We start from the raw sequence: 27,673 nt of genomic DNA, 5'->3' as shown, positions 1-27,673 counted from the left end.
AAAGAAAAAGCTAGGGCTAGCATCTTCCCCACTGGAGTCTGTCTTATTGAGGTGAAATTCACAAAACGCACAATCAACCCTTTTCAAATGTACAATCTGAGCTTCCCTGTTGGTTCAGATGGTAAAGAATTTGCCTGCAATGCAGGAAACCTGGGTTTGATCAGTGGGTCAGGAAGATCCCCTGGAGAAAGGAATAGCTAACCACTCTGGTATTCTGGCCTGGAGAATCCCACAGACAAAGGAGCTTGGTGAGCTACAGTCCATGGAGTCACAAAGAATCAGACACAGACTGTGTAACTATCACACACACAAATGTACAATCCAGTGTCAGGCAGTGCATTCATGATATTTACTGTGAATAAACTTTATTCAGTTTCAGAACTTTGGAGGGGTGGGGGTCGGTTTTTGGTTATGGGTGAGTTGGAGGGACACTGGCCGGGCTGCGTCTCCAGTCCCCTAGCGCAGCGCGGGACAATGGCGCTCCTTCGAGCGCCTGCCTGTTGAATGAACAAATGGTGCCTGTCCAGATGAACTCCAGGTGAACTCGTCTACCTGATTTGGATGCAGTTCCAGAGAGGACCCGTTGAGCCCGCGTTCCCGAGCCCACTCCACTGCGACTATTTCATACACAGGACTCCTGAGGTGTAGATCTGGCACCAAGCTGATTAGGTGGAGCCCCCACTTCACGAGGCTGGGGAATCCTCCCGAGCCGGGCGCCGCCAGCCCCGCGAGAGGCGCTGGGCCCGGATCCCGGGAGCCATCGCCGGCAGCTTTCGATTTGGCCCGGTCTCCGTCGCTGCTCAGAGGAGGCGCGCCCCCCGCCCACTCCGGGCAGGCCCCGCCCCGCCCTCCACTTCCTCCCGGGCCCCTGGCACTGCGGCCACTTGGGCAGAAGAGCCGGAGCGGGCGAGGCGGCTGCGGCGATGGTGAGGGCCCGGGGCGGGGCAGGGGGCAGAGGGCGAGCGTGAGGGTGCGGGGCGGCAGTCCGAAGTCCAAGGGTGGGGGCATCCTTCGCGACCCGCGCCCGTTCCCGGGCGAGGTGACGACGGCCGGCCCGGAGCCAGGACCCGTCCGGACCCTTCGCTCCCCGCGCGCATCCCGGGAGGGAAAGTACGGAACTTGCCGGTCCTGGCTGCCCCGCGCCCTGTGAGTGAGCGGGACTTGCCGGAGCCGAGCAGTTACGCACCGGCTTTCTTCGGAGTGAGACTCTGTGCTGAGGTCCTGGTGGCGGCCACTTACACGCTCTGTGACCCTGGGGCAAGTCACTTAGCCTCCCTGAACCTCTTTTTCCGCATGGTGAAGTGGGGTCAGCAGTACCTGCCTGGCTGGGTCCTTAGGAGGTTGAAGGAGATACAATGGCAGAGATCTGTCTGGCGCTCAGAACCTGCTTCTGAGAAGTGGTGGGTAATATGATGACCTCTGCAGCCCTTCCTGGGGCGGTGAGGAGCCAAGTCTGGCCCAGGAGTTGGAAACCTGAGCAGATAGGGTGGTAGAGGCCAGGCCAGTCCTGTGACAGGGTGTTGGAGGGAAAACTCCTTCTCCTGGGGAAAGAGAAACGAAGATGTTTACAATAAAATTTCCACTGAAGTTATCAGTGGGGCATAGCTTGACTCCCATCTAAGCCTTACCTAAGGACACATTCTTGAGTTGAGTCATCCCCTACTCCGTGCTGTAGACTCTGGCCTCTGTCCCTGCTTGTCATTTCCAAGGCAAAGGTGTCAGAAGCAGGTGGTGTCAGTCGCTTCTCCCCTTCCCTGGAACTCAGGGGAAGTTGTGTCCAGCAGGAAGCAGGCTTAGTGCTTTAAAATTCTGCCATGCAGGGACTTCCCTGGTGGTCCAGCAGTTACGACTCTGACCTCCCAATGCAGGGGGCATAGATTCGATCCCTGGTCAAGGAACTAAGATCCTTGCATGGTGCAGCCAAAAAAAAAAAAAAAAGATCCTGCCATGGAGAAGCAGTAGAGGTGTGATGGAGGTGGTCTGGCTGGCGGTTGAGATGCCAAGATGGCCTCATCTCCAGGGAACTGGAGGCAGGAAGAGGAAGCCGGGCAGGAAGGTAGCGATGAGCTCTAAGGCTGGGCCAGGAAACCGAGGGAGGCCTGGAGAATGGGATAGAGCCTGGAGCCCATTTTCCAGCATGCAGAGCAAGAAATCAGGCAGGGTTAGGATGGGCTTGCAGCTGGCCCTTAGCACTTGGTGAGAAGAGGAAACTCCTGAAATGAAGGCTGAGGATGGGATCATTTACTGGGGAGTACTGGAAAACTGGGACTCTCACAGGTTCATCTCAGGCAAATAGTGGATCTGAGCCGGAGACTTGATCTCTCTCCCAGTCATCTCCTGGCCCCTTCCCGTCTGTGTTTTCTCTCACTCCTGCCCCTTTGTCCACCCCTAGCACTTTCCCTTTCTTCTTCCCGTCTGGTCCTTCCCTACCTGGTCCTTCTTTTTTTTTTTTTTTTAATGTTTATTTATTTATTTATTTTCGCTGCTCTGGGTCTTTGTTGCTGTGCTCAGGCTTTTCTTTAACTGGGGAGAGCAGGGGCTACTCTCTAGTTGTGGTGCACAGGCTTCTCATTGTGGTGGCTTCTCTTGTTGTGGAGCACAGGCTCTAGGGTGTGTGGGGTTCAGTAGTTGTGGTGCATGGGCTTGGTTGCTCTGAGGCATGAGGAATCCTCCCAGAGCAGGGATTGAATCCGTGTCTCAACCACTGGACCACTAGGGAAGTCCTTTTCTTTGCTGATTCATTCAGTTAACAAGTGTTTCTTGGGCATTTCCTTTGCTAGTCATGGTGACGGGTACAGGGAATAGAGTAGGAACAAAATACTGATGGGAAAGGTAGAAACTGAGTGGGGAATGACTTGATTCATTCATCTTGTAGATGGTCCTCACTTATGCACTGTGCAAAAACCATTTGGGTTTTTGAGCCACAGGCCTTCCTCATTTGCACATAAATTGAGTTGGCAGCATCAAAAGGTCTGGTGGGTCTTTAGCCAGTCAGCTAAAGCATTTGACCTCCCTTTACCGCCATCCAGTTTAACACGAGGGTTAAGAATGTGATCCTTGGAATCTAAGTCAGTTCAACTCCCAGATCTTCTGTTCACTGACCCTGTGACCTTGGCTGGGTGATTTAACCCCTCTGAGCCTCGATTTCTTATAAAACGGAGATAAGGGTACTTTTCTCAGTGTATTGTTGTGAGGCTTTAATGAGATAAAGTGAGCAGTCAGCTAGCAGCTCAGTGCTTAGCTCAGAGTATGTGCCCATTGATTGGGAGATGTTATTACTGTCAAGATGTAAAACCTTCTCAACAGCCTGCAATGCCTGATGGAAATGCACTAGGTATAAGTTATCAAAGGCCCATGTCAAGTTCTATATATAGGTTAGAAACAATTATGTGCACAAGTTGGCCATAGGGAAGAGCTTGCTTGGCTGTGTATTTTGTAAAAATATTTGAGCTTTATTAAAAAAATTTTTTAGATTCATTTATTTATTATGTTATTTTATTATTTATTAAAAAAATTTTTTGAGCATGGTGGGTCTTTGTTGCTTCACGCAGGCTACTCTCTGGTTGCGGCGCGCGGGCTTCTCATTGCGGTGGCTTCTCTAGGCGTATGGGCTTCAGTAGTTGTGGCTAAGAGGATTTATTAACCACAAGTATTGTGTGGTTCCTGGGATCTGACAGCTAAAAAAAAAATACTAGGGAAAATTGGGCTATAGCAATATATGAAGTGTTAGTCCCTCAGCTGTGTCCGACTCCTTGAGACCCTATGGACTATATCCCACCAGGCTCCTCTGTCATGGAATTCTTCAGGTAAGAATACTGGAGTGGGTTGCCATTCCCTTCTCCAGGGGATCTTATAGGAATAATAATGGCTGTTATTTATTGAGCATTCAGGAATTGTGCTAGGCATTTTATTTCTCATATATCACATGCCTTAGCTAATGTGGGAGATGTTACCACTTTATAGATGAGAAAGTGGAGGGTCAGAAAGATCATGTCCCCAGTTGTTAGTCGCTCAGCTGTTGAGCAGCAGAGGCCGGATTTGAAGGTGCTGGGGGCTATAATGCAGGGTGCATCTCCTAAGCTCTGAGCTCAGGTGTGAACTGACCCAGGAAGGAGTTGATACCCCAGGTCACTGCCTGGGTGGGTCTCTCTAAAGATGACAACGGTGACAGCTGGCCTAGTGTTTCGTAAGCACTAACCAAGAAAAAGGGCAGACAGGAACATTTGAACGGGAGGTTTTTTGAGAGCTTTGTCTTTCTGAGGAACCAGCTGTTCTGGCCGGAAAAACCTGAGGGGAGATTTGAGAAATGAAGGAGGCATGTTCTGCACACAGGAAAACGGTCTGTCGATTTCCTGTGTAACTACCACCCTCTGTCCCTCAACCCCCACCCCTCCCCCGACTCTCGGAGGTGCCTCTCACCCTTCCTTCCTCCCTCACCCTTCCTCTCTCTCCTCCCACCCTCCCCCAGCCTCCGGACATCTCCACATACCCTTGTTGATGGCACTTCTACATGCCTTCTAGTGGCTTCTGGCCTGAGTTATCTCACTTTCGTCCATGCCAGTCCACCACCACAGAAATTCTCCTCCAGGCTCAGAAACCTACACTAGTTTTTGGTCCATCCATCTCTCCCTTTTCGAGAGCATCCTTGTTTTTTTTGGCTACCTCACCCTGCATGGGACATCCTAGTTCCCAGACCAGGGATCAAACCTGTGTCCCCTGCAGTGGAAGCATCAAATCTTAACCACTAAACTACCAGGGAAGTCCCACTTCTTCTTGACTTTTTGCTGCTTTCTCAGGCCCCACCCTACCCCTCCACCCTTACTCCCTCTGTCTGGAGTATGTTTCTGTCTCAGTGTGGCAGGAGTGTCCAAGCTCTACCTTACCTGGTCCATCTTGTTTCTCAGGAAATCACTTGTCTGTCGGCAACTCCAACACTCCCTATTTGTATCTCATGGTGTGAAGTCATCGCTCTCCTCTGATTGTACCATATACATCTCTTTCCCCCAGCCTATAGCCATCTTTTCAAGAACAGCCCCAACTCATTCAGAAAATATTTTCCATGCATCCACTGTGTGCCAAGTGTTACGCTGAGTCCTGTGTGGCAGGAATCCTGCCCTCTGGTCTCTTATCTCCTTTTAAATCCCGCAGTTTTTTATTTTAATCACTGCTGGCAGAGACTCATGCATATAGTGTCCTTTCTGCTCTGCTTGAGAGAGGCCAAGGAGGCCCAGAGACTTGAACCTTGGGCCTGTGTGTTCCCTGGAGTGAATGTGTTCTTTTAGGCCTGGGCCCATCTAGGCTCCAGACAGGCCTGGCTTTGCCATTGGAGGATGGAGAGTGCAGCTTGTAGTGGGAGGCACAGCCAGCTCTCTAGAAGAATGTGACCCAACATCACCCCATGCTGGAGAATAAGATAACAACAGCTGTAGCATTTAGAGTAGGAAAAAAAATGACATGCAATGTTCCAGTTTCTAGCAGTGGTTCTCATTTTTTAAATAGTTTTTATTTATTCATTTCTTTTTCTTTTTTTTATTTATTCATTTCTTTTTCTTTTGGCTGCACTGGGTCTTCGTTGCTGTGTGTGGGCTTTCTCTAGTTGCCAGGAGCTGGGGCTACTCTTGAGTTGCGGTGAGCGGGCTTCTTAATGCAGTGGCTTGTCTTGTTGCAGAGTACAGGCTCTAGGGCACGTGGGCTTCAGTACTTACGGCTCATGGGCTCTAGAGCGCAGGCCCAGGAGTTGCTCCAGGGCATATGGGATCTTCCTGGACCAGGGATTGAACTCGTGTCTGCTGTATTGGCAATCACATCCTTTACCAGTGAACCACAAGGGAAGCCCTGGTTCTCATTTTTGAATCCTTCTCAGGTTTTTGTCTTGGACTATTTGAATGTAGGCATGCCTTGGACTATTTGAATGTGAGAGACTCCAAGTAACAGAGTGTAAGTCACTCAATTGTGTCTGACTCTTTGCGACCCCATGGACTGTATAGTCCATGGAATTCTCCAGGCCAGAATACTGGAGTAGGTAACCATTCCCTTCTCCAGGGGATCTTCCCAACCCAGGGATCGAACCCAGGTCTCCTGCATTGCAGGCAGATTCTTTACCAGCTGAGCCACAAGGGAAGCCCAAGTAACGGAGACTTGCTGATTATTCATATAGTTGTAATAATAGTGGTGATGGTGGTTGACTCAGGAAAAGATAGAGATGAGTACAACTTCCCAGCTTTCTTCATGATATTTCCTCGTTCCCCAACTATGGCTTCCTGCAGTCCGAATGTACCCTTCTATTGTGGTTTGCTGGCCCCCCTTTCGAAACAGGCTTTTCTAGCTCATGAGTAAATATTGACCTACTTGGGTTTCAGATGCCTGCCCCCTCAAAACTCCTGCTGGGTTAGAGAAATACACTGGGGTAACAAACTTGAGCATCAGTTGCATTTGGATAAGTTTTAATTGGCCCACTCACTGACTCCCTGTGATGGTCAGCATTGTGCGCTGGCCTCCTGGGTCCCCAGGCTGGTGGCAGACAAAGGCAGGGCACTGGCCCCTGCCCTCCCCCTGGGAGCTTGTGGTCCAGTTGGGGAGAGAGGACTCATATATGGGGAATGCTTGGAGGTTATGTGCAAGGCAGCTGCGAGGATCCTGTATGGGGATTCTTGCCTGAGTAGGAGGTGGCCCTCTGTGACCAGCAGATCCCTTTCCTTTTTCTGGTTTTAAGTGGAATTCAGTCAAATGCTGAAACGTCTGCTGCAGACAATGGGCAATATAGTCTGGCAGGAGAGTGAGCTTGGCCCATGCTCTGTGGAGAGGAGATGAAAACAGGGTTGGGCTCTGGGGGACTGGGCTGGGAGAGTTGCTGCGGTTTGTTAATCCTCTGGGATTCATCTCCTCCTGGCAGTGTGTCTCTGGACTCCAGCCTCCTGCCATGGGTCTCTCCTGGTGCATGTATCTGAAGCCCAGTTTCTTCCTTGCTTGTGACCCATGCTTTCTTCCTCTTCCTGACCTCTCCTCCAGCTTGGACCCTGAATCTCCCTTCCCAGTCCTCTGAAATGAACCGCGTTCTTTTGTCAGATGAGGCTGCTGCCCCGGCTGGGAAATCCAAGAGCTGAATCCCAGAGAAGACCTCGGCTATAGCTGAAAAGCTGGAGGTCAGAGGCCAGGAAGGCCAAGGCTCCCAGGCAGACAGGGAGTCAACTCTGAGCACTGATGCAGGAGCAGGGTCAGGCCAGGAGGCAGAACTGGCCTGACCAGTCAGAGGCTGAGGCAGGGAGGAAGGGAGATCTAATCTGAGTGTGTGTCTATGGGGTTAGGCAGAGGCTCTATAAGATGTGGTGGTCCAAAATGACCTCTCTAGCTCTGTGGGCTGGATCTCCTCCCTGTCTGGCTGTGGCCAAGTAGCTTGGTTGCTTGTTCTTCGGCGCCTCTTTAGGCCAGTGGGAAACCCCAAGGCAGGTGCACACTGAGTCGAGGCCATCCTGAACAGGTGGGGCTTCCCTGATGGCTCAGACAGTAAAGAATCTGCCAGCAGTACAGGAGACTCAGGTTCAATCCCTGGGTGGGGAAGATCCCCTGGAAAAGGGAATGGCAACCCATTCCAGCATTCTTGCCTGGAGAATTCCATGGACAGAGGAGCCTGGTGGTCTGTAGTCCAGGGGGTCACAAAGAGTCAGACATGACTGAGTGACTTTCACTTCACTTCACTTCGAACATGTGAGCCGAGTGTCTGCTTTGTGGGAGGGTGGGCACGTCCTGGGAAGGTCTCATCCTGGGGCACCTGAGATGAAGCTGAGATGCTGGAAGTCAAGGCTGACCTAGGACCTGCCTTGATGGGCATGGAGCGGGAGCCAAAGGTGAGCCATACTCCCCAAGAGACCAGCCCTTCATTCAGCACATATCAGACCCTTATGTGAATAATGCCATTATGCTGTTCCCCTTACTCATACACTGCACACACACACACAAACACACACACACACATATTAGGGGCAAGGAGGCCTCTGGGTCTCATGGCCAAATGAGGGCCACATGGGGGCATCACGTAGCCCTGACCTTGGGCTTGGTGCCCAGGCAGGGAAAGAGTTGGAGCGATGCCAGCGGCAGGCGGATGAGGTGACAGAAATCATGCTCAACAACTTCGACAAGGTCCTGGAGCGTGACGGGAAGCTGGCGGAGCTGGAGCAGCGTTCAGACCAACTCCTGGACATGGTGTGAGGCCTGGGGAAGCAGAGAGGGAGAGGGAGAGGCTAGAAGGGACCCTCAGAGGGAGCACTCAGACTGTGCCCGGGGCTCTCCCAGCCATGGGTGGGGCCTGACACTTACCCAAAGGCCCGTGTGGGTTTCTTGAGGGCCCCCTAGCCCAGCTGGCAATGGGTGGGGAGGCCTTGTGAAGGATGAAGGCCTTGGTTTGAAGCTGTGGATTGTCCTAAAAAGTTGAAGACTGGCATAGTTAACTGGGAGTGAACCCGCAGGGCTGTGAGTCGAGGGCTACACGTGTCTAGACCAGGAGTCAGGCTGGGAGGGTCCCAAGACAGGCTTTGTGGAGAAAGGGAGCTGACAGGTTGGGGAGGCTGAGCAAGGAGATAAGGAGACCCTTTGTGGGGATGGGGTTGGTAGAAGCTGGTCTGGGGCTCTGGGGAAACCCCTAACTCCCACCCTGTGTCTGGGGGGTGTCTGCAGAGCTCAGCCTTCAGCAAGACAACCAAGACTCTGGCCCAGAAGAAGCGCTGGGAGAATGCCCAGTGCCGGATCTACGTGGGGCTGGCAGTGGGCGTTGCCCTGCTCATCCTCCTGATTGTGTTGCTGGCCATCCTTCTCCCACAAAGCAGCAAGGGCAGCAGCTCCCCACAGGTCCAGGATGCAGGCCCTGCCTCGGGGCCTGGGGAATGACCCAGCAGGGCCTGGAAAAGAGGCTGAAGAGCCACACTGGCCAGTTCTGGTCTTCAGAGAACCCTGGAGTTCGCTCCCCTCTGAGCCACCCCAGTGAGCATGGAGGGCAGCCTCAATGTGTGCACCTTGGTTACTTCCTGTCATACCACAGACTGGCCCTTGAGGGCAACCTGCTGCACTGGCCATGCCAAGCCAGCCCCACCTGGAGCTTAGTAAAAACCACTGTTTGGGTAAAAACTGGTGTATGTGTATGTGTGTTTGAGGGCTTCCCAGGTGGTGCAGTAAAGAGCCCGCCAGCCAATGCAGGAGATAAAAGAGATGCGGGTTTGATCCCAGGGTTGGGAAGAATCCCTGGAGGAGGGCACAGCAACCCACTCCACTATTCTTGCCTGGAGAATCTCATGGACAGAGGAGCCTGGCGGGCTACAGTCCATGGGGTCACAGAGTCGGACATGACTGAAGCGACTTATATGTGTGTGTTTGAAGATCCTCAGATTGGTTCATCCTGCTCTGCCTCCACCCCCATGGCTGCTTATAAAACAGAAAGTTTCAAAGGACTTCAGCCCTGGGAGGTGACATCTTCTTCTCCCTTCCCCATTGATCCAGTCTTACAGACAGATCCCTCTAGGGTGCAGGTGTAAAGATACAACAACCCCCAAACCAGAACCTTCAACTGGTGCCCTTTAAGTCTGTCTTCCTGAGGATGAAATCTGTTATTCTTCTGAGTTTGGGGCTGTTCAGAGGACCCATAGGCAGACAAAGAGGAAGGCATTCCTGTGATCTTTATCTCTCAGGGAGGCTCTTCCCCCTTGGGTACCTCCTCTAGTTTCTGCCCCCAAGTTCTTCCTCAGGCTCTACACCAGATTACAGATGCGGCATGCCTGTATTTCCAGTTGTTCAGTTGTGTCTGACTCTTTGCTACCTCATGGACTCTGGCTAGGCTCTTCGGTCCATGGGATTTTTTCCCCGAAAGAATACTGGAGTGTGTTGCCATTTCCTACACCAGGGGATCTTTTCCCAACCCAGGGATTGAACCCACGTCCCCTGCATCTCCTGCACTGGCAGGCGGATTCTCTACCACTGGGAAGCCCATACAGATGTAGCAAATGGCAGGAAAAGGGAAGGGCTTTTTTCTATGTGATGCTGTAAGGTGCAGAGTCACAAAGGATGGCCTGGAGTTTGCCCTGTGGGAGCGAGCTTTTCAAAGCTCTAGGACTTCACAGGGCTAGGGAGGCAGTGTCTTCAGGACACCAGGAAAGAGCATTGGGTAAAGGCCAAGTAAGAAGGAAAGGTCCTACCAAGACCTGGGAAGCAGGGCAGCCACTGCTTGAGCTACTTAACTGCATCTCAAACTCAAGTGTAGGTGGGAAGAGGAACTCAGGGTCAAGTGTGTAACAGAAGCAGTTCCTTGTTAGGGGGAGTGAGGGCTACTGACAAAGAAACAAGAACAGACCCTCCAGTTGTGTGGAGCTGTACCTTCACGGAGCATGTTACTTCCACTAGGCTCACCACCATTAGCCTTTCCTGGGAAAGATGGAGGCAAGCCCCGAGTATTGTACTTAGGTCTGCAACACTGCTTAGAGGTCCTGTGGAATTGGACTTGGGTTCTTACATATGTAAAAAGCAATAATGGTACTTCTTGTTGTTCAGTCACTAAGTTGTATCCGATTCTTTGCGACCCCATGGACTGCAGCATGCCAGGCCCCACAGTCCTCCACTGTCTCCCAGTGTTTGCCCAAATACATGTTCACTGAGTTGGTGATGCTATCTAACCATCTCATCCTCTGCCACCCTATTCTCCTCCTCCTGCCTTCAATCTTTCCTAGCATCAGTCTCTTCCAATGAGTCAGTTCTTTGAATCAGGAGGCCAAAGTATTGGAGCTTCAGCAACCAGTCCTTCCAATGAATATTCAGGGTTGATTTCCTTTAGAACTGACTGGTTTGATCTACTTGCAGTCCAAGGGACTCTCAAGAGTCTTCTTCAGCACCACAATTCAAAAGCATCAGTTCTTTGGCACTCAGCCTTCTTTAAGGTCCAACTCTCATAGCCATCGGAGAAGGCAGTGGCAGCCCATTCCAGTGTTCTTGCCTGGAGAATCCCAGGGATGGGGGAGCCTGGTGGGCTGCTGTCTGTGGGGTCACACAGAGTCGGACACGACTGAAGCGACTTAGCAGCAGCAGCAGCAGCTCATAGCCATACACGACTCCTAGAAAAACCATAGCTTTGACTATAATGATACTAGCTCCTGGATAATTGTGAGGAGTATTTATATTTATACCCTGTGTACAACATAAATGGGATGATTCTAGTTGCCAAATAAATGATAGCTAGCAGCCAAATTATTTAGTACACACACACACACACAGGCCTAGATCAGTTAAATTTGATCTTTGAGACTAAACAGTTGTGGAGTTTTTTTTTGTTGTTTTCCCCCTAAAGCTGCAACCTCTCCTTTCCTCCTCCAAGAGATTCATGGGTGCCAGAGATGCAAACTACTTATTAAATTCAAGCCACTAATTTTACAGAAGCTAGGGGAAACGCTGAGCAATGGGCTAAAAGATCACACAGACATATAGTTCCCTGAGCTGGTAAGGCCTCTACTCGGGTGGGGGAGTTTACCCCACCTTTTATTATTGTGCCTAACACAGGAGAACTGAATAGGAAAGTTTTGTTTTGCGGGAGTCGAGGTGGCGTCAAGTGTCTAGTCCTGAACCGACTAGAGCGCAGCGGGTGCTGAAGTGCCCGGCGAGGATGCGGCAGAGCAGCGAGAAGCCCCGACTCCAGGCTTCCCCAGGCTCGCAGAACCCTGACCCCTGAGTCAGCGCCGCCCTCTTTCTGAGAGGCCTGTAAGATCTGACCTGCAGAGATCCTCTGAGCCGCAGAGCGGATGGAGGACCCCTATAACTCAAACATTTGGCTTCTCAAGATTATGCGATCCGCTCACGTCTCCCAGAAACTTACCCTAGACGAGGGGTCCAAGAGGACCGTTTTCTGACCCACCTTGGTCCCTGCCATTGGCTTTAGCCCTTGGTCACCTGACTTATTCGAGCCAATGAGAGGTGACAAAATGAATACTTCCTCTTCCTATGTGGGGAAAGAGCCACTGTGCCCGCCTCTTGGGGGCTCTGATTGGTCGCCCTTCCTCAACTCGCTAATTTATTGGCCAGCGCCGCGAGACTGAGGTACGGCCGGGTTTGAGGGCTGTGTCAGACAGCCCCGCTGCCATGGCGTCTTATTTCGATGAACACGACTGCGAGCCGTTGGATCGTGAACGGGATCCCCGAACAAACATGCTGCTGGAGCTTGCAAGGTGGGTGTGCGGGGCTGGGAGGTAGGGCCCACACAGCAGGTGTCTGGGCTGAGGCTGGCTGGAGAACGCGGATTATGTGGGGCAGCAGGTTCTGGGTAAAACGGATAATCTGCAGAGTTAATTCCGCATTGAGATTCGGGGGGAAGTCGATAATTTCGGTCGTCCTTGGACGGACCAGAGCAAGGGAATTCTGGAAAAAGCGATCTGGAGTGTGGAAGAGGGGGTGTCCGGCCTGGAGAGCAGTGGGCTTTAGGAGGTACTGAAGTAGGCGGGTCATGGGGGCAGGGTAGAGGCCATGTGACTGTGAGTAGGTATATCCGTTTAGGCACTTCAAGCACGGAAGCTACACGGCTACTTGGAATTTGGCTTTATCGGGTCATTCCTGAGTGGCCCGAATAATTTCTCTTGTGTAAAACTGGAATAGACAACCTGCATGCCTGGGGTTGTCTGATGGCCTGGGGTTGTCTGATAGCCGCTGTAAGCCATTTCCCACTGTGCTTTCTATCTAGAGCACTACTGAGGGGTAGCTGTTAGTATGACTAGTCGGGCAGAGTATCTGTTAATGTTCAGTGGATTATGGGGGCAAAGATTCTTTGGTTCTGACCTTGCATCCTTCTTCCCAGGTCCCTTTTCAATAGGATGGACTTTGAAGACTTGGGGTTGGTAGTGGATTGGGATCACCACCTGCCTCCACCCGCTGCCAAGACTGCAGTTGAGAACCTTCCCAGGACGGTCATCAGGGGCTCTCAGGCTGGTGAGAACACTAAGTCTTTCCACTAATTCTTTGGGGCAGGTCTGCCAGACTGACCAACTCTGGAAGCCAGATTACAGTCTGGTCCTTCAGTTTTCCAGGTCAGTCTGGGGCAAGTGTGTCCTTCAGGAGTGGGAGCTGGGAGGTAGGGCCTGTGGCAGCTCTCCTGATTAGCACTCCCTCCTCAAGAGCTCAAGTGCCCCGTGTGTCTTTTGGAATTTGAGGAGGCGGAGACCGCCATTGAGATGCCTTGCCATCACCTCTTCCATTCCAACTGCATTCTGCCCTGGCTGAGCAAGGTACTGTCTCCTTTCTCCCAGCCCTCACCCTGCCTTGGGCCTAGTTCTCAAGCCTCCTCTTTCTGTTGATGGACCTTTGGGGTGGGGTGTGGAGTCTGAGATGGGTGAGGGGTAAGTGTAGGGAATTGGGAGCTGGGGATGGTTGTTTTGAGCTTATGAAAACCAGACAGGCTGGTACACTGCACTGCTTTTCTCAGACCAATTCCTGCCCTCTGTGCCGCCATGAGCTGCCCACTGATGATGACACTTATGAGGAGCACAAGCGAGATAAGGTAGGGGGCTGGGCAAGTGGAGGGGGTGGTCAGAGCTCCCTGAGTCCCTGTTCCTGATGCTCTCATTCCCCACCTTAGGAGGCCTGAGTAGGCTCACAGTCCATGAGTCTGGCCACCTTCCCAGTGACTGTGGTGAGGGGCAAGGGCCTTGGCAATGTTCCTGCCCAAATGTTAGGGGCCTGAAAACAGTGAGCCAGCCCCACGATGGCTGCCCTATCCCTTCACCCACAGGCCTTTGGGGATGGCCCCCGACTAGTGTGCACTCTTTGCTTCAGGCTCACAAGCAGCAGCAGAAGCACCGCCTCGAGAACCTCCACGGAGCCATGTACACATGAGGCGGCTAGGGCTGGACACTGGTCCTCTGCAACATGTTCCTCTTGCATCTCAAGTTCTCATTAAAGGTTTCTTCACTCATCCTGCTGCTGCATTGCTCTCAGGCCTGGGAAGGGGCTCTGTACCCTCCATTGGGTCTCTACTGGGATGGGGTCCTAAGCTGTGGAAGGTCCCAGGCTGGGTATCCCTCCCTACCAAGCCTGCTGGCCCGAGGATAATAGGGCCCAGGTCAAGAACCTGGCTACCAGACCAGCCACAGCCTGGGCCTACGTGTCTGTGGTTGGAAGACAAAATGTGTCAGGCAGGGCACGTAGTAGTGACTTAAATGGTAACCAAAAACTAGCCAACATTTCTCCCTCCCCACTGCAATCTTTAGTCAGTGTTAGAATCCCCAGGGCTTTCTTTAGCTTCATTGCAGATTGCTTCTAACATTTTCAAGTTATTCTCTGTACCCCATCCTTCGTCATATCCCTTAGTGTGGAATCAGTCTTCAAGCCAGACAATTGAGCAGGGTGAAAAAAAGTGAAAGTGTTAGTTGCTCAGTCATATCTGACTCTGCGACCCCATGGACTACAGCCCACCAGGTTCCTCTGTCCATGAGTTCTCTAGGCAAGAATACTGGAGTGGGTGGCCATTCCCTTCTCCAGGGGATCTTTCCAGTCCAGGGATCGAACTGGGGTCTCCTGCACTGCAGGCAGATTCTTTACCATCTGAGCCACTAGGGAAGCCCCTGAGCAGGGTAGGAAGTGTGAAATAATCAGGTCAGCTCTTCAGACTGTTTAGAGGCCCAGAAAGGGCTTCAGGCCCTTCAGGGGTGCTTGGATAGCACTTGGCATCCTTTGTTCTTGGCAGCTTTGCTCTCGATGGGCACTCAGGACCCTCCCTGTGGGCAGGGGCTTTCTCCCATCCTTTGTCCAGCGGAAGCTGTTCTGCATTAAGGCCCTCTTCCTTTCTTCAGAACAGACTACAAACATGCAAATTAGAATTCTTTTAATAGATATATATATAAAAAAAAAAGTACTAAAATACCCACGTGGTTCTGCTGTGTTATTTGCCCTAAAGAAAGGGGCAGAGTGAAGAATCCCAGTGCAGTTCAGTGGGCCCATAGGGGGCCTTCCCATAGACTAAGGAGTGCTCACCCCCACCCCCGAGACTGGTAGCCCTCTCGCTGTTCCCAGCCCCCAATTCCTGCAGCAGGAAACCCCAGTGGTCCAGCCTTGGCACTGAGGGAGTAGAAGGCACCTGAAGGGGTGGCTGGGTGAATGACATGTGACCTTTAAAACAAAGATAACACTGCAGTGTGGGGAGCGGGCTGTGTGGCTTGGGCAGCTTGCCAAGAGGCCCGCTCCTCTATGGCACAGGTGTGGGATGGCCCCTCCTCCAGGAGCGAGGCAGCCTGTGTCCCAACAGAATACTTTTCGCAAAATCGGGTTTTTTTGGTACAAAAGAAATGCAAAGGAGATGCGGGGAGCTGCGGAGGCAGGGCCAGCCACCCTCCCCAGACCTCAGATCATGGCGACGCTCTCAGGGCTACAGTTGAGGTGGGTGGAGGTGCTGCTGCTCCCGGAGGACTTGCAGGCCCGGCCGGGGGTGGGCTGCAGCGCGGCCACCAGTGTGTCCGAGGAGACCGCCCCAAATTCGTAGCTGAAGGTGCCGTAGAAGATGAGAATGTCAATGACGAACACCCACTCACACAGGGCTGCCCCATGCTGCAGCTGAGAGCTCTCATGGATGAAGAAGACCCCACCTGGGAGGGGGCTAAGGAAACGTCCGGGAGGAGGTATGGGAGCCTGGTGACACCCTTCCTGGATATAGGCTGGGGCAGAGGACCAAGTCTCACCTCCCAGGAGTAGGGGGCAGAAGACCAGACTGGGCAGGGGTGTCTGTTCCCCCCGCCCCCCCAGCATCCTGGGTGGTAGAGGGTCTGGGCTACAGGAGGAGTTCTTGGCCACCCATCCTGGAAGGATACTGAGGATCAGAGTGACAAAGGCAATGGTTGCCAGCACAATCCGCAGGTAGGCCACAGCCAGGTCCTGGGGGGCCGTGGCCCCGTGGTAGGAGAGGGCACAGTGCAGGCAAACGAAGAGCAGGCCGGCAGTGAAGGCCACACCGGTTCCGACATAGTGCAGAGACTTAGCGTGGTCCACCTGGGCCCAGAGAGCAAGCACATATCAGCCCCTCCCTTCCACCCCTTCACCCCCGCCCACCTCGCTGTCCCTCTAGAGGAAGCTGAAAGGCCGGCAGGCGGGCGTACCTGGAAGTTTCCCACCACCACCAGACCCGCAGCATTGGTGCAGCCTGTGATGAGCGTCGTGGTGTTGACCCAGGAATGACGGCTCTGCTCCAGGAGCTGCCCATAGCGCAGGAGGCAGATCAGGGCCACTGGGGGAGGAGAGCACAGCGGGGGCCGGCTCTGGCGCCTTCTCTGGCCCCGATCCAGCCCAGCTAGCTTTCCCCAGATGCTCTGAGGGCCGGAAGAGAATGGACAGGCAGGGGGTGTTCTATACCAGGGTGGCTGTGTGGGAGTCAGCCTTGGGCCTTCATGGAATGGAAGTGAAGTGGCCCCGCTGGCCTTAGCCCTTGGTGCAGTAGGCTGCACAAAGCCAGGGCTTCCTGGGGAGTAGAGGTGAGGGTAGGCTGGACTGGGTGGGGTGGTGGTGGGGCGCCGAGGGCACAACTCACCCATGAAAGCACCCAGGTTGCCAATGAGGCTGAAGAGGCAGCTCTCAGGGGGGTACGAGCCACACTTGCTGAGAGGAGGGGGTGGGGACAGAGTGAGAGGGGCAGAAGCACTGGAAAGCCCCCCTCCTGGCTCACTTGCTCTCTCTAGCCTTATCTGTACCTGTTCCTTTGCAGGCCAGACCATGATGGATAAAGGCCAGTGTCCCTTACAAACAAGTGGCCCCAGGCTGACCACACCTCCCCCCAAGGCAGAGTGCTGGGTGTTTGCTGGAGTTGGGAGAGCCCACGATTGCCTAGTGGACCCCAAGGCTCCCTGGGATCCCTGAGACTGTTAAGGTCCACAGTGGGTCTGACTTCCCTTATGCCAGGGCTTAGGCTGGGCAGAGAAGTAAAGTAAGTGAGTAAAGTCACTCAGTCGTGTTCGGCTCTTTGTGACCCTGTGGACTGCAGCCCACCAGGCTCCTCAGTCCATAGGATTCTCCAGGCAAGAATACTGGAGTGGGTTGCCATTTTCTTCTCCAGGGGAATCTTCCCAACCCAGGGATCGAACCCGGGTCTCCCACATTGGAGGCAGACGCTTTAACCTCTGAGCCACATCTAGGTGCCTCCACTCAGTAGCTGAGGGAGCTGGATGGATGACATAGTGCAGTCTCAGTTTCCTTGCCTATAAAGTCGTGAAAACAATAGCTGCCTCAATGCTGGGAAGGTGAAATGACCTTAGGCGGGTAAAGGATTCAGTGCAGGGCCTGGCTCATCCTAATTGGTAAGCAGTGTTAGCATATGTGCTCTTAACGGAATTATTATTTCTGGGACCCAGGGATATGCCTTGGCTTGAGACACTTGGTTGGAAGTCTAGCTGGGCCTTGGGTCTATGTGACCTGCCAGGTTTCTAGGCCTCACCTGATGAGGGGGATGTCATCCAGGGTGCAGCAGGTCTTGGGGCCCCCTTGCTCCGTGGGGTCAGGAGAGCAGGATTCATTGTAAGACCTGGCAGGTAGGACAGAGCATAGCCTGGGGGGAAGGGGTTCCCTCAGGTCTCTGGGAGACACCCTCCCAGACCTCCCTTGGCAGGGGCAGAAGAGCCCACTCCCCAGGACCCCCGAGACAGAAGCCAAAGGGGCAAATGAGGGTGGGAAGCAGGTAGGTGGGCACGAAGCCATGCCTGGGGAGGGGGCAGGCGCTGCCAATGTCAGAGAAGAGCAGTGAGGCCCAGTGTCTCCATCTGGCTCGAGGCAGCCCCGGCCCAAGAGGGAACAGAGATGAAGGGAGCTTTAGAGTGAGGCTGTCTGCAGAGTGCGCCATACCAGTTCTCCACGGGGCACACGTGGTGGTTCATCACGGCCATGGCATACCTGCGGGAGCACAACTGTCACCCCGCCCCACGGCGTGCCCAGCCTTCCCCCACCGACTCTTCCTTCATTCAGTCTCACTCTCCTTTCTGGGGACTTGAGTTGGGGTGGCCCTGCGGCCCGACGCCACTCTAGAGAACCCACAGCCTGGTCCCAATTCTGGAAGTTGCCCTGGCTAGAAGTGTGTCTGTCTACAGCACGCTGCTGGACAGCAGTGGTGCCAGCTTGTCCCAAGGGGCTGTGGGCCCAGGCGCCAGGCCAGGCTCTGGAGACAGCCAGAGTGACCCTGGGTACCACCCTGGAGCCTGCCACAGGACAAGGGGGCTTTCTGTGTGCCATCAGGCTCCTGTTGGGTCCTGGCTGGGCCCTGTCCCTCCTCACATTTTGTCCCCTTGTTGCCTTCCCCCCATCCCCCTCCGTACTCACACAGTCCATAGGCCAGTGATGGAGAATGCTGACAGGCTGACAGGAAGGAGGATCCACGCGGTCATGAGGGAGGGAAGCCAGGGTGGTGGTGATGGGGAGGGGGGGGGGAGGACAAGAGGTAGCAGGAGAAGAGGGGGTGGGCCGGCAACCTTAAGATACTTCGTCAAAACCATCAGCTGCCCGGGCCTGGTGAAGAGAGACAGGTCAAAGTCCAGGGTCTAGTGACTGGCCAAAGCCGGTGCGGGGAGGAAGGTGGTCAGCACCAGACGCAGGGCTCCCTCTGCGGCTCTGAGCGCCCACGCTTGGGGCTGAGCCCCCACCACAACGAGGACACCCTCTGGCATTCACCGGGGGTCCTCCGCGTTCCAGCCAGATGTTCAGACGCCGCGGAGCTTAGGGCCCTAAGCTCTGGAAAGGAAGCCACCCTCCCTGGCCTGAGGGTCCCGGGCTGGGAGAGGGTCTGGAGTCAGGACAGTCCGGAGCGGGTCACGCCAAGAAAAGCCTGCGAGGGGGTCCGGGGCAGGGCGGAGAGGCAGCGGGGCGCAGGCAGCTACCTGAGCGCCGGCGCCGCGGGGAAGGGGCGGGTTCACGCGGTAAGCCCAGGCTGGTCCCCTGCCCGCCCGCCTGGGCACCCGCAGCCCATGGTCCGCAGCCCCCAGCACCTGTGCCTTCGCAGGTGATCTCTGGAGGTCTGGGGGAGGAAGGGGCCCCGAACGCACCTCCCCGGAGCGTCCCGCCGCCGCGTCCTGCTCGGCCCCCGCGTGGCGCCGTCCCCGGCTGCGGCCCTCGGAGCGACCCTGAATGGTTTAAAGGGCCGGGCGGCCCCGCCCCCAGCGCCCGGGGCCGAGTCGCGCCGCCCGCCGGAACTTGCAGTCCGCACCACCCCCGCCCTGGCGCCGCAGATCGAGCCGGGAACTACAGTTCCCGAGTCCCCGCGCCCGCGTCATGCCGGAACGGTGGGCGGTGCCCCGACTTGGGGGGAACCTGGGATCTGTGGGCGGTGGCGTGGGACCCCAGCCGAGGAGCATCTGATGCGGAGATACCAAAAAGATAACCCCATCTTCCCTGCTCCTGTGGTGGAAGCTTCGGGAGGCGGGAAGCTCCGGGGTCTTCACCTCCTTCCAGCTGCACCTGTGATTGTCACTGCACACGTGGCTAAAGGATGCCTTCCTTCCCCGCCGCCGGGCACATTTTGCAACCTGGACTGGCCGACGGGGACTTCGGACAGCCTCCCTCAGTGTGACGCCCCTTGCCTACCTCTGTCCAAGGCGAGGCCGGTCTGCAGAGCAGAGAGCACAAAGACCTGGCTGTTCCTTAAGAAATTTTAGCGCCCTACATTTGGCTTCTGCTTTCCTCGGACTCAGCACTCTGGAGGAGAGCTACTTTCATCAGATACATTTTATTTTCAAGGGTACAAGTACACAGAGTACCGTCCAGAAGTCAGCGTCCAAAACATGTTTCCTGACTGCTGAGCACTGGCTTGAAACAATATCCATTCTAAGCACACCCCCATGGCCAGGGGTTAGGAGGGAAGAGGAGAGACGGCTGGAAACCCAGAGCAATGTGGGAAAAAGCAAACAGGATAGTGTGAGGATAAATTACCCAACAGCTTCACCAAACTTTATGTTGACTGGGAAAAAAAAGCACAACCCCAAAGCTGAGAACTGTGTTTTACTTGGCAAAGTTTCTAAGGATTCCAACCGGGGAGGCAGCCTCTCAGATAGCTCTGTGGGACTGCTCCAGAGAAGCAAGGAAGAAGTGAGGATATAAAGATTACAAAAAGCTGGTAGTTGGAATATCAAAAGCTTTACTGTTAATTAAAGACTAGTAACCAGACATAATGAATGTAGTGTTTTTCTTTGTATGAGAAGGTACAAGAGTCTGGGCACATTGAAAGCATTCCTTTGATATGCACCTCAATTATCTGGGGTCAACAGCCAGCTTTTCTCCACCTTGAATCCCCTCAGGGTGCAGCTGGGGGTGGCTACAGTGGCTACTGCCTTGATGGCCACATCCTTTGTTTACTGATAGGGCAGGTGACACTCCATACACACTTTAAGGCCAAGGGTGCCCTCTTGGACATTGTTTTCATGATTAAAAGGGCAGGAAAGTACTCAAACTGGCAGTCCAGCATCTGTTGGAGTCCCTATGAAGCAACACCGGGGCCCACAGACCTTTACTTAAGGGAGCATTGTGCCCACGCTGCCAGGAACTGGGGAGCTTAAATTCAGCAGGACTGGTGAGGCACAGGTAATAGGCAGAAATGGCCTTGGACTGTGGGGGAAATGGAGTAGATACACTAACCAGACAATGGCTTGAGGAAGGAGAAGCCTTTCTGAACCTAGTAGAAGGTAAAAATGGAACCAGGAAACCTGTTGGAGGACCTTCTTCCAAACTGCTTTAGGGTAAGTAGTTAAAACCGGGTCAAGAAGTCTGGCGGTACAGAACGACCCTGTACAAGAACACCTGGCTGAAGAAGCAGGGAGGTATAAAACCAGTCCGCCTTCTGCTGACCAGGCTTTGTGCCCCAGGACAAAGGAGTGCCTCTGTCTAATTTATCGAGATCACCATCTTCTTGCCCAGGGGTGTTCCCCTGGGAGCAGGCACTTTTTCTCATCTGCCCAATAGTGCTGTGAGCCCTCAGCATTTCCTACCTCTTTGGAAGCTTGGCGATTCTTAATTAACACTTACTATCTCCTGTTGAGTTGGGTTTGCGTTCCTTTTTAGCCTTGATTGTGGGGAAGGCCTGGGAGGACTACTCAGGTTCTAAACTGGCTGTTCTATCCTAAAGTGGGGTAAGGCAAGCACTCCAGAGCCTTGACAAGGAGGCAGATTTGGCTTAATACAACAATCTGAGTAGTCCCTAGAACAGAGAATTAGCCCGAGACAGAAGGGCTCTTCAAGGGATGCTGATAGGGATGAGCTGCATATCAGTAGAAAGTAGGACCAGATGTCTTTAAAAGGCTCTTCCAGCTCCAATGCCATGTGAATCTACTTGTTATGCTCCAACCAGGACAGTCCTTAAAATAGTCAGGCAGAACAAGAGATGAGATTTTCAGTGCTGATTCTGTGCTGAATGACTTTAGGGCAACACGTAGTCTTCACTTCCCTATGTACAAAAGTGATTTCACAACTCTTGGCAAAAACAGTGCTTATAAAAATAGTACGTTTATTGGTTAAAAAGAATACTGTATTTGCAAAGTACCTTCCTGCCAGGATTTTCAGATAAATTTGCAACATGTCATTTTATTCATCCACACAGCAGGAACATTGGAAATGAGAAAACAGAACAAAGTATGGCTTCTGATACGTTATACAACCAGTGCAACCAGTTCCTCATTCTGGTGGCCCTGGGAAGGCAGAGGGGCCATTCACTCTCTTCCCTTCTGGCATCACTCCACCTCCTGGGGAAATTTGGGGTGGGTGCCTGTTTCTTGGTCATATGATTCCTCAGGGACAGGATAGGAATTCAATGAGGGAACTTAAAAGGTTTCAGATAACTCAACATTCCATGATGCTCCTCCCCAAAGAAGGCTCATAGGTAGGAAAGCCACCTGTCCTTATGCTTCTGTCTGCAAAAGGCTGCATTTACATTTGCGAACCAGTTGGGGGCCCAACCTTACCACCAACAGATGGTGCCACATGCACAGTAAGCTGGATACCCACCACTCCACAGGGTTTCTTCCAGTTTCATGGGCTAATCTCTGCATGGCAGCGCCCCTGGGAGTGGAGCAGTGGAGATGGAATGTCCCTTTAAGGCTTGTCCAGAGACAGAAGCATTTCTTATTGCCCAAGCTGGTCCCACTGGCCGGTTTCCTACTCATTCAGGACAGAAAGCTTTACGTTCTCCTTTTCCCATCTTGTATTACATTCTTCAAAGACTTTCATCCTTGCCAGCTGGCTGGAACTCAAGTGTTGGTGTTTACTCTCGCACAGCCCCAAACCCTGCAAACCCAGCTTCCTTCTGTTAGTAACATTACCCACTGTGGCCCGGGACACACAATGCCTTAACGTCCAAGGCTTCGCCTCAGTAAATGAAGAACGCTTCATTTTGGATGAACGTGAAATATGCTTATTAGGCTCCCAGACTTTCCCCCCCACCAGGCGGCTGAAACTATATCTAATCAAATAAGTGCTGATCCTGAAGCAATCTGCCAGAAAGCTAGTCTAATGGCTGTAGCCAATGCACAAAACAGCAGGGACAGTCCTCTTTTGAGACAGCTCTAGGGCCTCTGGGAAATGCCCTGGAAACTGCTCCTTGAGGGCAAGGCACCAACAACTGAAAATAGCTGAAAAGACACCAGGAGGCAAGTCCAGTAAATACACTGGAGAGTATGACACCATCTTGGACTGCAGTGAGGGGTGAGAAGCAATGAGCAGAGCTGTCAATGGGCTGAGTGCTGTCAGGAGAAGCATTTCGGACACACCTGGAGCCATGGCAGCATCAACACCACTAGGCCTGCCCTGAAGGACAACCTCTCACTTAAGTACCAGGCTTAGTGCTTCCTATAGTTGTGCAGCATAAACTAGCTAAGAATTAGAATGCTTTCTTGGGTGGAAGATATTTTATATGCACTCGATTAGCAAAGCGCCTCAACAACAAGTTTACACATCAGATGTTCCCATCAGTCTCTTACCTGAGAGTGTGAGGATTACACAATCAACACACAGAAGGACAGAATTGGTACATGAGTCTCACAACACAGGGTTGGAGGCTAAACTCTAGAGGTCATGCCCCCATGGACTTGTTTCTAAATTCTATGATAAATCCAGGAAAACAGGCCGTCCAGCTATGAGAAGACAAACCCAAAAAGTATTTCCAGACTAGGACGCCTAACAGTTTCAGTGAAATCCTATGTCCAAGTGAGAAAATCAGCTGAAGAGATGCAAGACGAAAATGTCTGGTGCTCTGAGGTGCAGGAAGACAGGGGACAGTATGGCACAGTCTCCTCAACCTGGGCGGCTCTGGAGGGTAGTTAACCTTAAGAGTCAAAAGGCACTTCCAGCTGGGCCAAATGGGGGCAGACTTGCTCCACTGAAAGAGAACTGAGCCCAGGACCGGCCAGTTTAAGGCTCTGGCTTTGGGCCGGCTCTGGGAATCAGGATCATGCTGGTCCTTGTCTGCCTTCACAACCAGGCCTTTCTCATTTATCCACCTCACTCACCTTCCCAGCGAGCTGTGACTTGCTGCATTTTAATGATGTAGTTGAAGTAGCTGCCTTGCCCCATTTCTGAGCTGGTAGATTTTCAGGGCTGTAGGGCACAAAGCAAAAATGCCCTTAGATGTCCTTTATGAGAAAAGTTGCTGAGAGGGACCAGCCAGACTTAATCTTGAGACCCTGAGGTGAAACCTCTGGGGCAGGAGGAGTGTTGGTCTGAAGTCCCAGTGCTCATGGGCTCACTTAAATCCCACACTTCAAGTCACTGAGGTTAGGCCCATTTGCTGGAAAACCAGAGGCTTGGAACCGTCGTGTACAGGACAGCTGGTGGATTTCTCAGACCTTAGTCCAACCCTTGTTAAGAAGAATGTTCACTTCAGTGAAAGCAGTGATTTCCCGGGATCTTTAGTATTAGGGTCTCTTAGGAGTTTTATATACTCTTGGGAGGTAGCGCAGGAGAAGGGAAGATGAAAGAGGCTTGCTTAGTTCCCTCCAGGACACTTTTCGGGCTCCCCTCCTTTTCCCAACTAGGGCTCCAAGTGAAAGAGAAACTGTTAGTTGCTAAGTTGTGTCTGACTCTTTTACGACCCCATGGACTGTAACCCGCCAGGCTCCTCTGTCCGTGGAATTCTCCAGGCAAGAATACTGGAGTGGGTTGCCATTCCCTTCTTCAGGGGATCTTCCTGACCCAGGGAATTGAATCCGGGTCTCCTGCATTGCAGGCGGATTCTTTACCGTCTAAGCCCTAGGGCTCCAAACAGGCAATAATTGCTCACGTTGAATTTGCCTTTGTACGTACATTCAAGACTGTTAAATCACATCTGGAAACACAGTTTCTGGCTTGTTTTGATAGTTCTCCTTTAGCCTGAGCACAGATGGCCTGTTCACACCTAGGGATCAGGTGGGGGAAGCTGGAATTATGTAGTCCTAGCCCAGGCAGGTTTTGCGGCAAAAAAAACCTCACAGTTGAGTTCTGGCATCATCTTTCAAGACTGGGCGAAGTGATGGAGCATGGGAGAAACCTGCAAAAGCCATGTAAGGGGAGGGAGACATGCTTGCAAGTAGGCATCAAAGGAGGTCTCCCTTGACTGGTATCAGAATTACAGGGAGAGCTTGCCAGAAAGGCAGAGGCCAGAACCCCCACATCCAAAATCCTTAGCAACTAAGGGTGGGAGATGGGGGGGAATGCAACTGATGCATTGGGAGACAAAAATATGAATGAAAGAAGAGAACAAAGAAACGCCAGAAAAGATCTAGGAAACGCATAGAAGTGAACAGAAGGTACAGAAGTAAGGAGCCATAAAATAGCAAACAGGGCTCACGGAGCTGGGTGGAGCAGCAGCGGCCAAGTGCCCTGGGGTATACGACCTTGGTGAGAAAGCAGCACTTTGGCACAGGGTTTCATAAACCTCAACTCTCCTCAGTCTTTGCTTCCACAAAACCAAGCTAACCAAACAAAATTCTCAAAAATTTTCAGAATATTAGGGTGGTCAAATGGGCCAACATATAAGAAAAAATGGCTACAAGGGAGATGGCGAGGCCCAGTCCCTGTGACACCCTTTTCCTGTGGATGTGGCAGCTTTGGTGGGGGTACAGGGGTGTCTTGAGATCAGCTCAGACTGGTCCCAGCACCCCCAAACTAGGGATGGCTCCCTGGGCAGCAACTCCAGTCTGTTCAGTGTTGGCTCTGGCGCTTTGCAATCTCCTCCTGGATGCGCAACTTGAGGGCTTCTCGCATGAGTGGCTCCAGAGGCGTGTGGGCTGACACCTCCTCGCTCACCCTTCCTGGATCATCATCCTACGTGAAGGAAGAGTCAGGAAGCTCAGGGCCCAGTCTCTTCTGGAAAGGTGGCCTGCCCTGTCCCTAGACAACACTCTCACAGATCTCCGTGGGACTCACAACTTCTTGCCAGTGCCTGTCATTGCCCAGGTGTCCCCTTAATAGTGATTCTCGACTGTGGGCCATGTGCCCTTCCCATCGCCCGCTGAGAATCACTGTGTGATGGGAGTGGCTTGTGCTCAAAAGCATCGCCCAGCAGTCTGTGCTCCCATGTGAGACAGACACTTCCCACCAGTCCCTGAGGAAAACAGTGGCTCCGGGTGTCACAGTGATTTCTACCACAGCCCAGGACCCTCAGGCTGCAGCTGTTTCCACCAGGCGTACCTGATACACGATAACTGAGGTGATGTCTCCGCTGTCCGCCTCATACTCTAAGCAGAAAAGCTGATGGCCAGGAGGCTCTGACTCAGAGCTGCCACTACTGCTGCTTTCACCAGACTCCTCACAGTCTGGGTTGCTTGGATGGGTAGAGCCATCTGGAGGGATGAACCAGAATGAGAGGGAAGAAAGGAAGGCTGCTGGAACCCTTGCCCAGAGATGATACAGGAAAACAGACTGTAAAGAAAACCCCAGACTTCTCTGGTGATCCAGTGGTTGGGAATCTGTCTGCCAAAGCTGGGGCAATAGGTTCGATCCCTGGTCCGGGAAGATCCCACATGCCTCAGGCCAACTAAGCCTGTGCAGTCTAGAACACAACTACTGAGCCTGTGTTCTCGAGTCGGAGCCCTCAAACAAGAGAAGTTACCGTAATAAAAAGCCAAAGCACTGCAAGTGGAGAGGAGTCCCTGCTCACTGGAACTAGAGAAGGTCCGTGGGCAGCAACGAAGACCCAGCACAGCCAAAAATAAATTAAAAAAAGAAAAAAGCTGAATTTAGGGGGAAAAAAAGCACCAGTCTTCTCATGGACCCAGAATGTGTGTGTGAAATGTGCCGCCTATCAGGGATTTTATTCACCTTTGCACAGTCACATCACACAGGAGGTACACAACGCACATCTGTCTACAGTGTTGGAAGGTGGTAGAGAGGTGGACTGTGCTCTCCCCAGGTTCAAATCCAGGCTCTGCCATTTACTTCCCTGAGATTTCAGGCAAGTTGCTGAACCTCTCTGTATCCGTTTTACAGACTGTGAAACACAGATGATAATGGTTCCCATCTTATGGGGTCCTCTGAAAGCTAAATGAATGAAATGTATACCACCTCTAAAGGCACTCTTAGGGAAGATCAACAAGTTTAGCATCATATGTTATCTACTGTAATTGCTGGGTCGAAGGGGAAAAAAGGCCATTAAGTTGGTTTGGGCTTCATTCCACAAGTATGTCCTTGTCACCTAGAGCAGTGCCAAATTTTTTTTGTTAGGTGACGGGAATACGAAAATAGTGTGGTGGAGAGGAAGCGAAAGACAACTTCTTGCCGACTCCCAGCTTTGTCCGGTAATAGTGATGCTTAACTTGAGCCCTCACTTTCTACGGGGAGAACCACTAGCGGCGATTGGGGACCATCGAGGTAGATGTTCCGAGAAGGGACGAGATGAACTGAGCCTTGGGGGCTAAGAAGTAGCTTTTTCCCATATAGGAAAGAAGAGTGCACTGAGGCTGAGCCGGCGCCAAAAGAGCGCGCGCGGGCTCGAGGAAGGCGGGTGGGCGGCCTCACCTCGGTGTCGCGGCAGGTACACTTGCAGGTCGGGCTTTCGGGGCCGAGTGGGCGCAGGCGTGTGCCGCCTCCTTGCCTTCTCCTTGGCCGCCTGCTTCACTTTCTTGTCGTAGTCGTCCCTGCGGGGAGCCGAGCGGGAGTCAGGGACGGCCGGGCCAGGCCAGGCCGGGGCTGGCGGAGGTGGCGCGGGGCGGGGCGGTACCGGGCGAGCTGGTTCCGTCGGATGTGGTGCACGAAGCCGTGGCTCATGTCCAGTCGCCCTCCAGGCTTGTAGCAGAGTCCCGAGCCGGGACTCGGCGCCGCTTCCATCTTAACCCCTGTGCGCGGAGCCGCCGCCGTCCCTGCCTAAAGGCCCCCAACGGCCACCCGCCCGCCCCGAGAGCTCAGCACCGCCCCTCGCTCGACTTTCGGCCTCTAGCCCTGACGTCGGGAAAAAGAGGGCAGGGCCGCGCTTCTCTGCGCGCAGAGTTCCAGGCGCCGGCGGGGCGGGGCGGGGCGGGGCGGAGGGACGGGACGGGGCGGGGCAGGGCGAACGAAAATACTACCAGCTCAATTTCCTCTTCCTGGCCGGGGTTTTCCTTTTGTGACACTATCAAAAGGAAAACAGGATTTAGGTTTAGTGCTGATATATCAGAAAATCCAGAAAAACACAAAGCACCCATCACACCTCAGAATTCGCTGTGGAGCCTTCCCTTCCTTTTTCTTCTGCTGGGATGTGTGA

General features: G+C 53.1%; 4 protein-coding genes and 2 long non-coding RNA genes across 9 annotated transcripts; 3 read left to right on the top strand and 3 right to left on the bottom strand.

The window, feature by feature from the left end:
- Nucleotides 1–327: 327 nt before the first annotated feature.
- LOC120851513 lies at nucleotides 328–2,041 on the bottom strand. Its single transcript, XR_005718339.1, has 2 exons — nucleotides 1,629–2,041; nucleotides 328–1,541 (listed from the first exon to the last, which is right to left on the bottom strand). It is a non-coding gene; the product is annotated as an uncharacterized LOC120851513 (long non-coding RNA).
- On the top strand, nucleotides 703–9,117 carry VAMP5 (vesicle associated membrane protein 5). The gene is made up of 3 exons (XM_040224327.1): nucleotides 703–926; nucleotides 8,062–8,199; nucleotides 8,671–9,117. The coding sequence occupies exons 1-3, from the start codon at nucleotides 924–926 to the stop codon at nucleotides 8,878–8,880; spliced, it is 351 nt and encodes a 116-aa protein (XP_040080261.1). The 5' UTR covers nucleotides 703–923; the 3' UTR covers nucleotides 8,881–9,117.
- On the top strand, nucleotides 868–13,928 carry RNF181 (ring finger protein 181). The gene is made up of 6 exons (XM_040224322.1): nucleotides 868–926; nucleotides 12,037–12,191; nucleotides 12,815–12,945; nucleotides 13,132–13,241; nucleotides 13,439–13,513; nucleotides 13,789–13,928. Exons 1-6 carry the CDS (start codon nucleotides 924–926, stop codon nucleotides 13,846–13,848), a joined length of 534 nt encoding a protein of 177 aa, XP_040080256.1. The 5' UTR covers nucleotides 868–923; the 3' UTR covers nucleotides 13,849–13,928.
- Nucleotides 13,929–14,819: 891 nt separating this feature from the next.
- Nucleotides 14,820–19,087, bottom strand: TMEM150A (transmembrane protein 150A). 4 transcript variants are annotated; one of them, XM_040224313.1, is made up of 8 exons: nucleotides 19,023–19,087; nucleotides 18,304–18,489; nucleotides 17,833–17,880; nucleotides 17,429–17,515; nucleotides 16,529–16,596; nucleotides 16,101–16,228; nucleotides 15,816–15,993; nucleotides 14,820–15,593 (listed from the first exon to the last, which is right to left on the bottom strand). In XM_040224313.1, exons 2-8 carry the CDS (start codon nucleotides 18,474–18,476, stop codon nucleotides 15,352–15,354), a joined length of 924 nt encoding a protein of 307 aa, XP_040080247.1. In that variant the 5' UTR covers nucleotides 18,477–18,489; nucleotides 19,023–19,087; the 3' UTR covers nucleotides 14,820–15,351. The 4 variants fall into 4 exon arrangements, with proteins under 4 accessions (XP_040080247.1, XP_040080248.1, XP_040080249.1 ...); XM_040224314.1 differs by having other exon boundaries at nucleotides 18,966–19,046; XM_040224315.1 differs by lacking the exon at nucleotides 19,023–19,087 and adding an exon at nucleotides 18,858–18,926.
- LOC120851514 lies at nucleotides 15,542–16,938 on the top strand. The gene is made up of 2 exons (XR_005718340.1): nucleotides 15,542–15,626; nucleotides 16,703–16,938. It is a non-coding gene; the product is annotated as an uncharacterized LOC120851514 (long non-coding RNA).
- A 2,364-nt stretch (nucleotides 19,088–21,451) lies between the features above and the next one.
- Nucleotides 21,452–27,381, bottom strand: CUNH2orf68 (chromosome unknown C2orf68 homolog). The gene is made up of 4 exons (XM_040224323.1): nucleotides 27,155–27,381; nucleotides 26,953–27,071; nucleotides 25,627–25,778; nucleotides 21,452–25,260 (listed from the first exon to the last, which is right to left on the bottom strand). Exons 1-4 carry the CDS (start codon nucleotides 27,259–27,261, stop codon nucleotides 25,138–25,140), a joined length of 501 nt encoding a protein of 166 aa, XP_040080257.1. The 5' UTR covers nucleotides 27,262–27,381; the 3' UTR covers nucleotides 21,452–25,137.
- Between the last annotated feature and the right edge of the window lie 292 nt (nucleotides 27,382–27,673).

This window comes from Oryx dammah, unplaced genomic scaffold (genome assembly GCF_014754425.2).
Source record: "Oryx dammah isolate SB20612 unplaced genomic scaffold, SCBI_Odam_1.1 HiC_scaffold_25, whole genome shotgun sequence".
NCBI classification, from domain to species: Eukaryota; Metazoa; Chordata; class Mammalia; order Artiodactyla; family Bovidae; genus Oryx; species Oryx dammah.
The sequence above is the reverse complement of the archived record's forward strand: the minus strand, read 5'-3'. Positions and strand labels throughout refer to the sequence as shown.